Source organism: Macaca fascicularis, chromosome X (assembly GCF_037993035.2).
Source record: "Macaca fascicularis isolate 582-1 chromosome X, T2T-MFA8v1.1".
Lineage (NCBI taxonomy): Eukaryota > Metazoa > Chordata > Mammalia > Primates > Cercopithecidae > Macaca > Macaca fascicularis.
In genome coordinates this window covers 15,198,477-15,211,494 of record NC_088395.1, presented here as the reverse complement: position 1 = coordinate 15,211,494, position 13,018 = coordinate 15,198,477, and the positions used below count along the sequence as shown (strand labels likewise).

Genomic DNA, 13,018 nt, shown 5'->3' with positions numbered 1-13,018 from the left:
TGAGGAAATAATCTGAGGAGACTGCATAAAATGGAAATTTAGGAGGGCTATTAAAATATTAACTGATTACAGGAAGTGCTTGAAAGATTTAGTTTGACTACAAACAATTTACTTTGACTACAAAATTTAGTTTGACTACAAACAGGTGGAGTTTTGAACATTAGAAAATGCTGGACAGCCGGGCATGGTGGTTCACCCCTGTAATCCCAGCACGTTGGGAGGCTGAGGCAGGCAGATTGAGGCTGGGAGTTCGAGATCAGCCTGGCCAACATAGTGAAACCCCTGTCTCCAATAAAAATACAAAAATTAGCCTGGCGTGGTGGTGCACGGCCGTTATCCCAGCTACATGGGAGGCTGAGGTAGGAGAATCACTTGAACCCGGAAAGCAGAGGTTGCAGTGATCCAAGACTGTGCCACTGCACTCCAGCCTGGGCAATAGAGTGGGACTCTTGTCTTAAAAAAAGGAAAAAAACAAAAGAAAGAAACGGGGGGAAAATGCTGGATGTCTAACTAGTTGTCAAAGTCAGTCAGTCATTTTAAAGGTAAAGGTAAGTATTGTGAAGCTATGTAAGTGTCCTCTAATGACACCCTGAAGAAAAATAGTTAACAGAGCTAAAATAAGACTAGCAGAATTCTCATTTTCTTATTCAAAGAAAGTATTCATTTGAGACTCATCTGAAAGTACTCACTTTATGCTTTTCAAGGATCTTCTTAATTTTTAATATATTTGCTTTTTCCAACAATGAAGTGCCTTCTAAGCTATTGAATAGTAATTTTTAAAAGTGTGCAATAAAGGCAGAGACCTTTGACGACAATCTTTTGCTGAGGCAAAAAGTTCTTTGACTAGCCCACAGCTGGAATCTGTGCATCATATGGTAAAAATAGAAGTCAAAAGAAAGTAAAAAATACATTGTCAGAAAACCAGTATATCCCATAGATACCAGTACCAAATCTCTTCCCTGCAACTGCGCTGAAAATCACGTTACACATTAATGCAGAGATCAAAAGGATAGAAAAGTTTACATCCTGTATCCTTGAAGCTTGGTACAGTTTATCAGCTTGAATTCTAGTCCACTAGAAGGCCTGATATCAAGTATACTGTTGGTGCTTAGAAAATATTTAGAAATCTAAAAACATTTGTTTGTGTTTATTGAATGAATCTGGCTTACAAAGGCAGTAAAACGTTTTGAATTTATTTAAATAACTAATAATTCACGCTTAGTTTGTGCTAACCTTTTGAGCGCAAACCTCTGTGCTCTGGTTTTGGGTGATATTAAGCAGTTTGAAACGGGCTCTGGATCTTGCAGTAAAGGCAAGGAGACACAAATGTGCACCAGCAGCCCTCATAATTGACCTCCATTTATCCAACTAACTGGATTGCCGGGTGCTCTTCATTCTATGGTGAATACTTTGAGGAAGGTGCTTGAACACCCAGGGTGATCAGCTCCTCCCTGGTCTGCCTGCCCATAGCTGCTCCCATCAGCTGGGTTGTAGTGGACTTAAAGGCACCTGTGTTTGTTCTCAGTCCATGTATGCTAATTGCACCAATAATTGAAATTATGTAATTTAATTAAACAGTTATAAATTAATGAAATAAATGTGAAAAGAGAGTTGGTGGTTCCGTAACAACTAAGGCAGATGCTTTGTAAAAGTGAATTGCTAAAGGAAATGCCTTTGACACAGAAGGACAAACATCACATGTTCTCAGTTCTCTGTGGGATCTAAAGATCAAAACGATATGAACTCATGGACATGGAGAGTAGAAAGAAGGTTACCATGAGTTCATGAGACTGGGAATGGTAGTTGGGGGCTGGGCGGGGGAAGGTGGGGATGGTTAATGGGTACAAAAAAATAGAAATAATAAATAAGATCTACTATTTTACAGCACAACAGGGTGACTATAGTCAATAATAACTTAATTGCAAATTTTAAAATAACTGAAAGAATGTAATTGGATTGTTTTTAACACAAAGTATAAGTGCTTGAGGAGATGGATACTTCCTGCGCTCCATGATGTGATTATTCTGCATTGCATGCCTGAATCAAAACATCTCATATACCCCATAAATATATACACCTACTATGCACCCACAAAAATTAAAAATTTAATAATATGAAAATGCCTTGGAATTTGTGAAAGATTTGGGGAAACTCTAATAATCTAATGCGTGGTGCATAGTGGGTATGCTTTAAAAAGAAAATGCTTCAATCAAGTCAGTAAACCCACCTTAACTGTATTTCTTTCTTTTTTTTTTTCGGTTCAAGCACTCCTCCCACCTGTCTCCTGAGTAGCTGGGATGACAGGTGTGCACCACCACGCCTAAAAATGTTTTGTACAGACAGGGTCTCCCTATATTCCCCAGGCTGGTCTTGAACTCCTGGGTTCAAGCAATCCTCCTGCCTTGGCCTCCCAAATTGCTACAGGAGTATTTCTAAAAATCTAGAAACAAATGCACATTTATGCTTTAATTTAAAATAAAATGTTTGAGGTAGTTTTACTGTCTTTTTCAATTATCAATCTCATTTGCATCAGATAAGAAGGCTTCAACTACACATGTAAAATTGATGATATCAAACCTATGATAGAAGTACTGGAGTGTATAGAACAGAGAATAAATAGGACAGCAATTCTTATAAATAGAAAAAAAGGAAAAGAAAAATTGGCATTTGCAGAAAAGTTGTACAGCAATTAATCACACACGGAAGATGCAGCACTAACTTTAAAATAGGTTTTGAAGTAGTTCGCCCTTTTATGACTGTTTAGGCAAAAAAATTGCAATTAAATTGTTTTCAGTTAATTTTTTCCTTAACTGTGCTATTAGATTTAACATTCTTGGCAGTGATTCCCAATGGAAACTATTTGTTATCTGATTTGGCTCTATTTATAATTGAAAGTAGTCAGAAACAATAAGATACATTTTTTGAGATTTATTTTAGGTTCAGGAGATAACCAGATGGATGAATAACATAAAAATGATCTGGAAATAAAGATAGAATCAGTCTTTGCTTTCTGTGACCCTGTTTTAAACATTTCATGTAATGATACAGAAGGTAAAAGTACACTTGCAGTTATTATTAACCTGGAACCCTGACTCCAGTGTCTATAAGAGAGGTTTACCTTGGCTAGGCGCAGTGGCTCATGCCTGTAATCCCAGCACTTTGGGAGACTGAGGTGGGAGGATTGCTTGAACCCAGGAGTTTGAGACCAGCCTGGGCAACATGATGAGACCCTGCCTCTACCAAAGAAAAAAAATTTTAATGAGCTGGGCTTGGTAATGCATGCCTGTGGTCCCAGCTACTTTAGAGGTTGAGGTGGGAGGGTCACTTAAGCCCCGGAGTTTGAGGCTGCAGTGGGCTGTGATTACACCACTGCACTTCAGACTTGGCAACAGAGTAAGACTCTGTCTCAAAAGAAAATAAATAAATAAAAATAAAGATTTACAGTCGAATGCCGTGGCTCGCGCCTGTAATCTCAGCACTTTGGGAGGCCGAGGCGGGCAGATCACGAGGTCAGGAGATTGAGACCATCCTGGCTAACACAGTGAAACCCCATCTCTACTAAAAATACAAAAAATTAGCCAGGCGTGGTGGCATGCGCCTGTAGTCCCAGCTACTCAGGAGGCTGAGGCAGGATAATCGCGGGAGGCAGAGGTTGCAGTGAGCTGAGATTGCACCACTGCACTCCAGTCTGGGCGACAGAGCGAGACTCCGTCTCAAAAATAAATAAATATTTACCTTAGAGTGGAGCATTTCAAATGACCTCTTTGGTACCAACACTGAGATTGCAAAGAGAATGGGCAGAAGTTGCATCCCACGTACAATTAGAGTTAGAGCCCTTTAGACAAGCTGACCTCTGTTGCTGAATTAAGGTTTCCTCACAGACCAATGAACACCATAGTCAAGCAAGCTCCCCTGATACGGGGTGCAGAGAAATACCAATTCAGCATTATTTTTGAGCACTCTTTTGCCAGCTCACTCCATTAAAACATAGCGAAGGGGTTTATAAACTGTTGTGGTATATGTATCACGAAACATCCTACATGACAAAATTAGGGGCCAGGAGTGGACCACGTGGGTAACGGGTGTTAAATATGAATTAGTTGAAGATAAAGACATGGTTCATTGCTCCCAGGGGATCTCAGTAAAGCACACTTAATAAAATGCTCCTCTGTATCACAGTTAAAAATGTTACTCAACTCTAAATGAGATTTTTTTTTAAACTCCCAGACCTCTCTTTTATTGCCAAATCTCTGCATAAGTGGAAAATCAGTGGAGTTCTATCATTTGTTTCCATGACATTTGTTGACCTAAATCTTTGATGGAGGAGAAACCTTTGGTATTATGCTGGGCCTGGCTCTTGCTAGCTTGCAGGAGCTGATTGTGTGCCTTCCCTGGCCTCACATTAGTAGGTTGAAATTGGCCACAGTGGGAGTATTTACACCACAGATATTGGCACACACTTACAAATCAGGTTAGTTCTCCCCGTTACTCCTGAAAGCCAACTGATAAACATTATCCAGCACACCACTTCCTCTGGGACAGAAGTTGTTAATCTTTTTACTGCCATGGACCTTTTTGACATCTGCCAAGCCCCCTGCCTCCTTAAATAATGTTTTTAAAGTCAGTGCAGTTATGAAAATGTTAAAAGAACAGGTTTAGGATATAGCTATATGTGTGCTTCTTTAACATTTGACATGACATGATCTAGTAGCAGGCCTGCTCTAAATTTTAAAGTAATAATTAACATAAACTGTATTTTGAGATATCTACAAAACCATAAAGTGATATGAAAATATCTATGATTTCTGCTGCAGACACAGTCATCAGCCCAGCTTAACTACTGTGGCTTGTTGGCTACATTCACGATTGAAGGAAAAGATACGTTTCAATTTAGGTGTTAGTGAAAGGAAACATGTAATTTATCTCCTATCCAAGTCCACCCATGCCCTGAATTGTATCCATGGACCCCTTGGGAGGACATTGACTCCACGTTAAGAACTCCTGCTCTGTTAGAATCCTATTTCATGTTTGCAAGCATCAGAATGAACTCTGCTGCCTCATATTGATTATTTCCAAAGTGGAGATGGGAAGGACTTCTCTAGAAAATATAGTTGTTTGGACTCCAACCAATATGTCCAAAATTTGCAAATTATGTTTCTGTTTACATAATAATTGCTAAGCTATTGTTTTCATTTAAATAAGCATTTCTTTATTGATTATTCAGCTCCAACTTGTCACATGAATGCCCTTATTTACATCCCAAAAGGGCATGCAGGGATATCTCCCAAGACATTTTATGGGCTACTCACTCAATTTGAAATATTCTTTCTCTTGCCCATTAACATATCGGGGTTTTTCCCAACTGAAAGACCTAGTTCAAATCTCACCCCCTCTCTACAGCCTTCTGTGGTTCACTTTGGCCTCTCCAATCTGCAGCCTCCTCTTGCAGAACTACTCTTGCAATCTTCAAGTCACTACATTCTTCTGCTCCTAGTGAGAATCATGTTAGACTTTTCTCTCTCCCACTGTGGCCAAATCCTTTAGATTTCTTTTTCAACTCCACCTGTCAAATTCATCCCTATCTTTCTGTTGCCACTTTCTCAATTCAGACTGTAATTCATCTTCACTTAGTTACAGCAAACTCCTAACAGGTCATCCTAACTTCAGTCTTGTCCCCTCCAATTCACTCCACATTCTGCCATCAGAGTTATTTCTCCAAGACACAGATCTGGTAATTTCACACACACACACACACACCCCTCAAGGGCTGTCAATTTTATATGGATAAACATGGGTTTAAAGGCTTTCCCTGATCTGGAGACAGCTTATATTTCCATCGTTCTTCCCAAAAGACTGTTCCAGGAATGGTAGAATTTTCACCACAAAATTTTCTCTTGGCTAGAATGCCCTTTTCCCCAGATTTGCCTCTTGTGGTTTAATCCTACAGAGCTCTGTTCAAGTCTTACCTCCTGCACGACAAATATCTGTGGTCCCTAGACCTGCCACAAGCCCCCATCACCCCTATTCTCTTATTGAACTTTGCTTACAAATTTATCGTTGCCTTTAAGAGACGCTTTCATTTGTATTATTTTATTTGTAAACCTCAGTATAAAAGGGATGGAAATTTATCTATCCTGAATATTTCCACAACATTTAGAACAGGGTCTTATTCAGAGTTCAATAGCTGTTATTCAATAGCTATCCAACTTACTTATTTTTCAGTTGAATTATTCTCTGATTATTTTGTGTGTATAGATGTAGTTTGCTCCAACGGGATTTTGAATTATTTCTATGAAAGGAATCTACTTTGCATGTCTCTGTATTGTCCCATAGTACTAGACCATTGTAGGTACTCAATTAATACTTGTGGAAATGAATGAATTGTGGCATTTGATACTTTTTCTAACTATTCTTAATTCTTACAAAGTTTATAATTTACCTAAGTAAACATGAGCACATAATGCCAAGGACTTTGCTTATCCATTAAAGTGTAAATGGAAACACAACCCAGGATTCATCTCCTTGTCCTTTTTCAAAATTGAAAACAAACTAGTTTCAGGCTTTAATAATAGCAAATATAATTAACCAAGAGATTTAAGGAAATTACTAAGTCTGTTATTTCTCAAATTAAAATAAATATTGTGGTGTTATATAGTTAACCAAATAAGTAACCATATAACAAATGTACTATAATGGGTATTAAATTAGTGGGTCATTGCTTTTGTAGGGCCCGATGATGCACAACAAAAAATAGAACCTCATCACACAGCAGTGCTTGGAGAAGGTGACAGTGTCCAGGTGGAGAACAAGGTAAGTATGTTATTTTCCTTTAACTTTCTTAACATGTACTTTCTACTGGTTTCCAAGAAAATGCCTAAATGTTGTGGATAACTGAAAGTTTTTCTCTCTTCCTTGGAGAAGAAATATCAGAAGTTTATCATGTCTTTTCATTAATTTCTGCTATTTCTATGGGTTTATTTTAAAGTTTTATCTGTGTTGATTCTTTATCTTCAGAAATCATATAAAGCCCCTATTGTTTACCCCTGGAAATTTGAATCTAGAAACAACACATCTTTGTTGTCTCTTAATTTTCTTTATTTATGCCATTGATTTATTTTGTTTTTAGCATAAGTGAAAATAGATCAGCCCTATAGAAGTAGAAATATAGATCTACATGCATACTCACATAGAGCCCTTTGAAAAGAATCCCAACTTTGGCCGGGCGTGGTGGCTCACGCCTGTAATCCCAGCACTTTGGGAGGCTGAGGCGTGTGATCACGAGGTCAGGAGATCGAGACCATCCTGGCTAACACAGTGAAACCCCGTCTCTACTAAAAATAAAAAAAATTAGGCAGGCGTGGTGGCGGGCGCCTGTAGTCCCAGCTACTCGGGAGGCTGAGGCAGGAGAATGGCGTGAACCTGGGAGGTGGAGGTTGCAGTGAGCCGAGATTGTGCCACTGCACTCCAGCCTGGGCGGCAGAGCAAGACTCCGTCTCAAAGAAAAAAAAAAAAGAAAAAAAAAAAAGAATCCCCACTTTGAACTGAGAGGAAGATATTATGCATTTCATAGTGTTTTTATGATGAATCCCTGCTCTTTAAGTAAAGTTTCTGATATTTTAGGAGTTTTCGGAGGTTTTTATTCCCAAGTTTCCAAGTTTCTTTCTCATGTCTATGTCATGCCCTTGAGTAATTCAGTCACCATGTTGTGAGTCTGTTTAGTCAATCTGACTGCTTTATGTCATTCTTATAAAGAGGATTGAGAAAATTGTGCAAAAGCTCCTGAAAAAAACAAACTTTGAAAACTATTTCAGTGTGCGGATGTCTAGTGCCGAGGCAGTCTGACTGACTTCTGGCCCTCTGACCCTGCCTGTTGTTATAGAACACAGTGGATTTGAGGAGTTATTAGATCTTAGCCCACTTTTCTGGCAGCATTCTACTGCTGCTTTAATCATCTGCAGCACCACCATGAACTGTGAGGTCAACAGAAGAAAAACCTCATGAGCCCTAGAAAAATGCATATGTCAGGGTCAGTGCCCTTTAATATTAGAGTGAGCCGTATGAAACTGCCACTTTTGACCTATAAAAATGTCTATTTTATATCTTTCAATCCAATATAGGAAAGAGGCATGAAAGCTACACATAGGCCAGAACCTACTGATATCAGTCGTTTGTAACATTATCTGGTTTAACTTGGCAACCTCAGTTCTTCCTATAATACACAGAGAGCACATTGCAGATGAGTTGGAAGCTAAAACAGAACACCAGAAAGAAGTGATGAAGTGAGTCAGAAGAACAGGTGCAGCCAACATAGAAAAGAGTCAGCTGAAACCGTCAATTCACTGGCAAGCAGCGCTCCTGGCGCCAGTGGCATCATTCTGCTATGTGCAGTTCTGTAATTGTTGCTGTGTATAAGCATAGCCTGAGCCATCAAAACCTTAGAAAGATTTCTATGAAAAAAATTGATATTAAAAAATCGGCACTTAAAGGCGGCACGTGTCACTTATATCCACACAATGGTAGAAAGTCCCCTTTAGATTACAGCAGAAAAGAGATTCTGAAAGTTTGAATCTTGGCTTTACTACTTATTAGCTGTTGTGACTTTGGACACATTTGTAAAGCCCTCTGAGCTTCAGTTTCTTTGTCTGCAAAATTAAAATAATACTACCAACTGCAAGTGATTGTTAGAAAGAATATTTGAAATTACATACATTACAAGTCTACTGCAGATTGAGCATGGGGGTCAGTAAATTATGTCCAATAGGCCAAATCCAAGCCTTTTTCATAAGGTTATATTGGACCACAGCCACACCCATTCATTTCCATATTGTCTATAGATTCTTTTATCCAATAATAGTGGAATTGAGTAGTTGCGACAAAGCCTAAAACTCTCTGGCCCTTTGCAGAAAACACTTGGTTTACTATGTGGTAAATGCTCAATAATGGTAACTGGAAAGTTTATGAATCCAAATATCTAATTTGATAGTCATACCACACACATGTTACCTAATAAGGATTTATACAGTATACTTGAAGGCTTAGGGAACATAACCTTTTCTACAGGTAGAAAAAGGCTCCAAGATACCCTGACTCACTCAAGCTCCAAGCCAGTGTTATCCTCACTTGGACCTAGCATTAGCCTGAGGATTTGATAAAGAAGGAGGATGTGACTGCCTAGTGCTGTGCCAATCCCATTTCCACTAAATTGTAGTCAAGAATGAGAAGCTGATTTTTTGCCTGGCTTTTTTCTGGCTCTGTTCTTCCTGCGCTTTTACTACTCTTCCTTTCTGTGTTCTCCACCATCACACCCATTTGACTACTGGTTGACCAGTAGTATGGGCAGTATCTCCTATAGTGGCCAATCTCCAGGACAGAAGAGGAGGACAAGGAAGGGATGATGCAAAAGACCACAGCTTCTTTCTGCTCCAGGTTTCCCTGTTCCATCTTAGAACTTTTTCAGAGTTCTTAGAGACCGGAATCAACTCCAGACTACTCTGGACATTTAATCCTGGGCTGGTACCAGTCATCCCAGAATAGCTTCTGTTTCAAGGGCTAAGGCTTCCTGTGCTGCTTTGACCTACTGATGGTACTCTGGACTTTCTCTTAAGATGATGGTTGCCCTGATGGCTCCACGATCAGGAGTACAAGAGTTTGATATGAAAGGCTCCATCTCACCCTTAGGCTTATGTTTATAGTGGTATCCTACTGAGAAGGTCTTAAGCCTCATGGATTAGCAAGCTCACCCGTAGTGGACCAAGGAAGATAATCAATACCTCATTGGCTGTCATCAAAGCCATACTTCAGAGTAACAGTGCTTTTTAACTGGCACTATCCATGGAAAACTTATTAATATAATAAAGATTAACATTTGACTATATATAGCATTTGATTAAAATAAACATTGAAAGACAGAAATAAAACAAAACATCTTATTAAAACTAGAGACAACTTTTTTGCTTGTTTATGTGTAAAAGTTCATGATGAAATAAACCACTAAATTTTTAAGCTGATAACAGTTAATTGTTTGATCTTTTCATTGGCCCAAGAAGTATAAACAATGAAGTCTGGTAGGAGCAAATGCCTACAATAAGTCACACTAAAGCACAGTTTCTTTCTGGTAATTTTTTTTCAGGTAATATATCACTATAATCAATGTTATTGATGCAAAAACATGCCCTTCGATCAGCAGTCCCCAACCTTTTTGGCGTCAGGGACCAGTTTCATGGAAGACGATTTTTCCTCAGACAGGATTGGCTGGGAATGGTTTGGGGATGCTTCAAGCGCATTACATGTATTGTGCACTTTATTTCTATTATTATTACATTGTAATATATAATGAAATAATTCTATAACTCACCATAAGGTAGAATCAGTAGAAGCTCTGAATTTGTTTTCTTGCAACTAGATGGTCCCATCCGGGGGTGATGGGAGACAGTGACAGATCATTAGGCATTAGATTCTCATAAAGAGTTTGCAACCTAGATCCCTCACATGTGCAGTTCACAATAGGGTTTGTGCTCCTATGAGAATCCAGCATCACTGCTGATCTGACAGGAGGCAGAGCTCAGGTGGTAATTCAAGCAATGGGGAGTGGCTGTACATACAGATGAAGCTTCACTACCTCACCTGCCACTCATCTGTTGTGCAGCCCAATTCCTAACAGACCACCCATTGGTACTGGTCCATGGCCTGGGGGTTGGGGACCCCTGCCTTAGATTCATACTCAGAGTCCTACTGCCATCTTGAGCTTTATATTTATAGTTGATGAAACAAACTGAGTAGATACTCATAGTTTAGAAGTTATCAGCACATTAAGTGAACCATAAAACTTTCATCTGGGCTTTGATCATTTATTGTTGGTATCAGTGGAACTCGAGAAATATCTTTTTTTTTTTTTTGAGACGGAGTCTTGCTCTGTCACCCAGGCTGGAGTGCAGTGGCACGATCTCGGCTCACTGCAAGCTCTGCCTCCCAGGTTCACGCCATTCTCCTGCCTCAGCCTCCCGAGTAGCTGGGACTACAGGTGCCCGCCGGCACGCCCAGCTAATTTTTTTTATTTTTAGTAGAGACGGGGTTTCACCGTGTTAGCCAGGATGGTCTCGATCTCCTGACCTCGTGATCCACCCGCCTCGGCCTCCCAAAGTGCTGGGATTACAGGCGTGAGCCACCGCGCTCGGCTGGAACTCGAGACATATCTTGGCAAAAATACTTACGGAATAACAAGAGCAATTCAAAAAAGTAAATTATTAAGTAAACCCAGAAGAGCCTAACTCTGTACCAGAAACTCTGAGAAGGTGCATCAAAGCAAAAGACATAGTCTGGGCACCAAAAGATGGTGAATGTTAGTTGGGGTGAAGTAGTAAGTGGACCTCTGCTACTTTTGTATGGGTTTTTAAAATCAAATCCCATAAAGGCATTAATTTAGAGCCATTCAAGGACTTGGGTTTTAAATAGGTCTTTAATTCTCTTGGCTTTTGCATGATTTTCATCATTTGACACCATAGACAAGGTCATCATAAACAGGGACTTTTCAAGATAACGGCAACTGAGACTTTCAGCCACATCACTGTATTTTCTGGAATATCTGGAAAGATTATTAGATTTCACCAAAAAAGGTGAGTTCAGGAAAGAAAATGTCATCTAGGTTCATGTTTGCATATTTTGATAGCTAGTTGGGTTATGGATAAGTAAAGTGATGGTACATAAATAAATATGAAATGGTTAAACAGAGACTTTTTTAAATGTAAAGAAGTGATCAAAACATCATAACTGAGTGGATGTATTAAATGTCCCAGCCCTGGGATTGTGGGGAGTAAATCAAGACTTTTGAAGAAACCATTCTACCCTACAGTCCCATTTATTTTTTAAGTTGAAGGCAGGAAAGGGAAACAAATTTCAGACATGTGAAATACGGTAGTTTTTATTAAATACATGGAAGATTAAGGAATTAATTATTAATTTTTATTGAATTCAGTAATAAATCTTCTGGAACTAGTAACATCATAATGTTGTTTAGAGGTGCCTCAGTTCTGCTCTAGGCGGCCCCTCCATTTGGCTAGCTTGGGATTCCTCGCGAGAGGGCAGTCACAAGACAGCTTCCCAGAGAGGGAGCATTTGCATATGGGAGGAGCTATGGAAATAAAGATAGAAAAGCAGAAGCTGGGGAATGGGAAAAGTCACCAACCTGTTAATCTGGAATGCCAAGCATATCCAGGCACTAAAATGAGGCCACAAAAGAAGTCTAGTGGAGAAGTCTGTAGTTCTGCAGCCTAGTGTCTAGGGATGGGGCTGCAGCCGCTCTTAGCAGAATTAGCAGTCAGGAAGAAGAGCTGGACATGGCATGCAGGAGGATGAGGACAAGCTAAGGTCTAGCAGCACCTCTGACTCTACCTGTTACAACTAACTGCCACGTTGTCTCAGTTAAGTTTCCAGGGCACAAAACACCACATATATCTAAGTATATATATAATTCACTTCTGACAGAACTACAGTTCTCCTTAATTTCAAATCAAACACCCATTTCTAATAAATAAAATTACTGAAAAGTGTATATATATATATGTGATATATGTATGATTTTGATAAAGATAGGACTCTTACAATTATAACCTGTGAATTACTTAATATACTTAGTTTTATATAATGAAATGCTCTAATGATTGTTAAACCAGAAATGCATTTGATTATAAAACAATTCCCCAAACACGAACTTTAGAAAATATTTATTTTATGTTTCCTTTTAACTTTTAAAATTAGCAAATTTTTGTAGCAATTTAAAAAAATACAAAAAGCATAAAGAAGAAAATAAAATTTGCTTTAATTCCCATTATTCAGAAATAATAAATGCTAACATTTTGGCATTTTTAAACCATAGTATATACATGCCATTTTGTGATATTTACAAAACTTACAATACATTATGAACATTATGAACAATACATTACACACTTAAATATTTGTTGAGAAATGAATGAGAAAATGAATTTTAATGGCCACATGATAGTTTTTCTTATAAACATAT

At 38.8% G+C, this 13,018-nt stretch overlaps 1 protein-coding gene across 4 annotated transcripts in view; it reads left to right on the top strand.

Annotated features, from left to right (window-relative positions):
• Window positions 1–13,018, top strand: part of PIR (pirin) — a 110,737-nt gene that overhangs the window by 91,459 nt on the left and 6,260 nt on the right. For all 4 annotated transcript variants that reach the window (XM_005593029.4, XM_005593028.4, XM_074029061.1 and 1 more), the window contains one exon: window positions 6,728–6,810. In XM_005593029.4, the coding sequence (XP_005593086.1) occupies window positions 6,728–6,810 (83 nt within the window). The remainder of the gene's footprint in view (window positions 1–6,727; window positions 6,811–13,018) is intronic.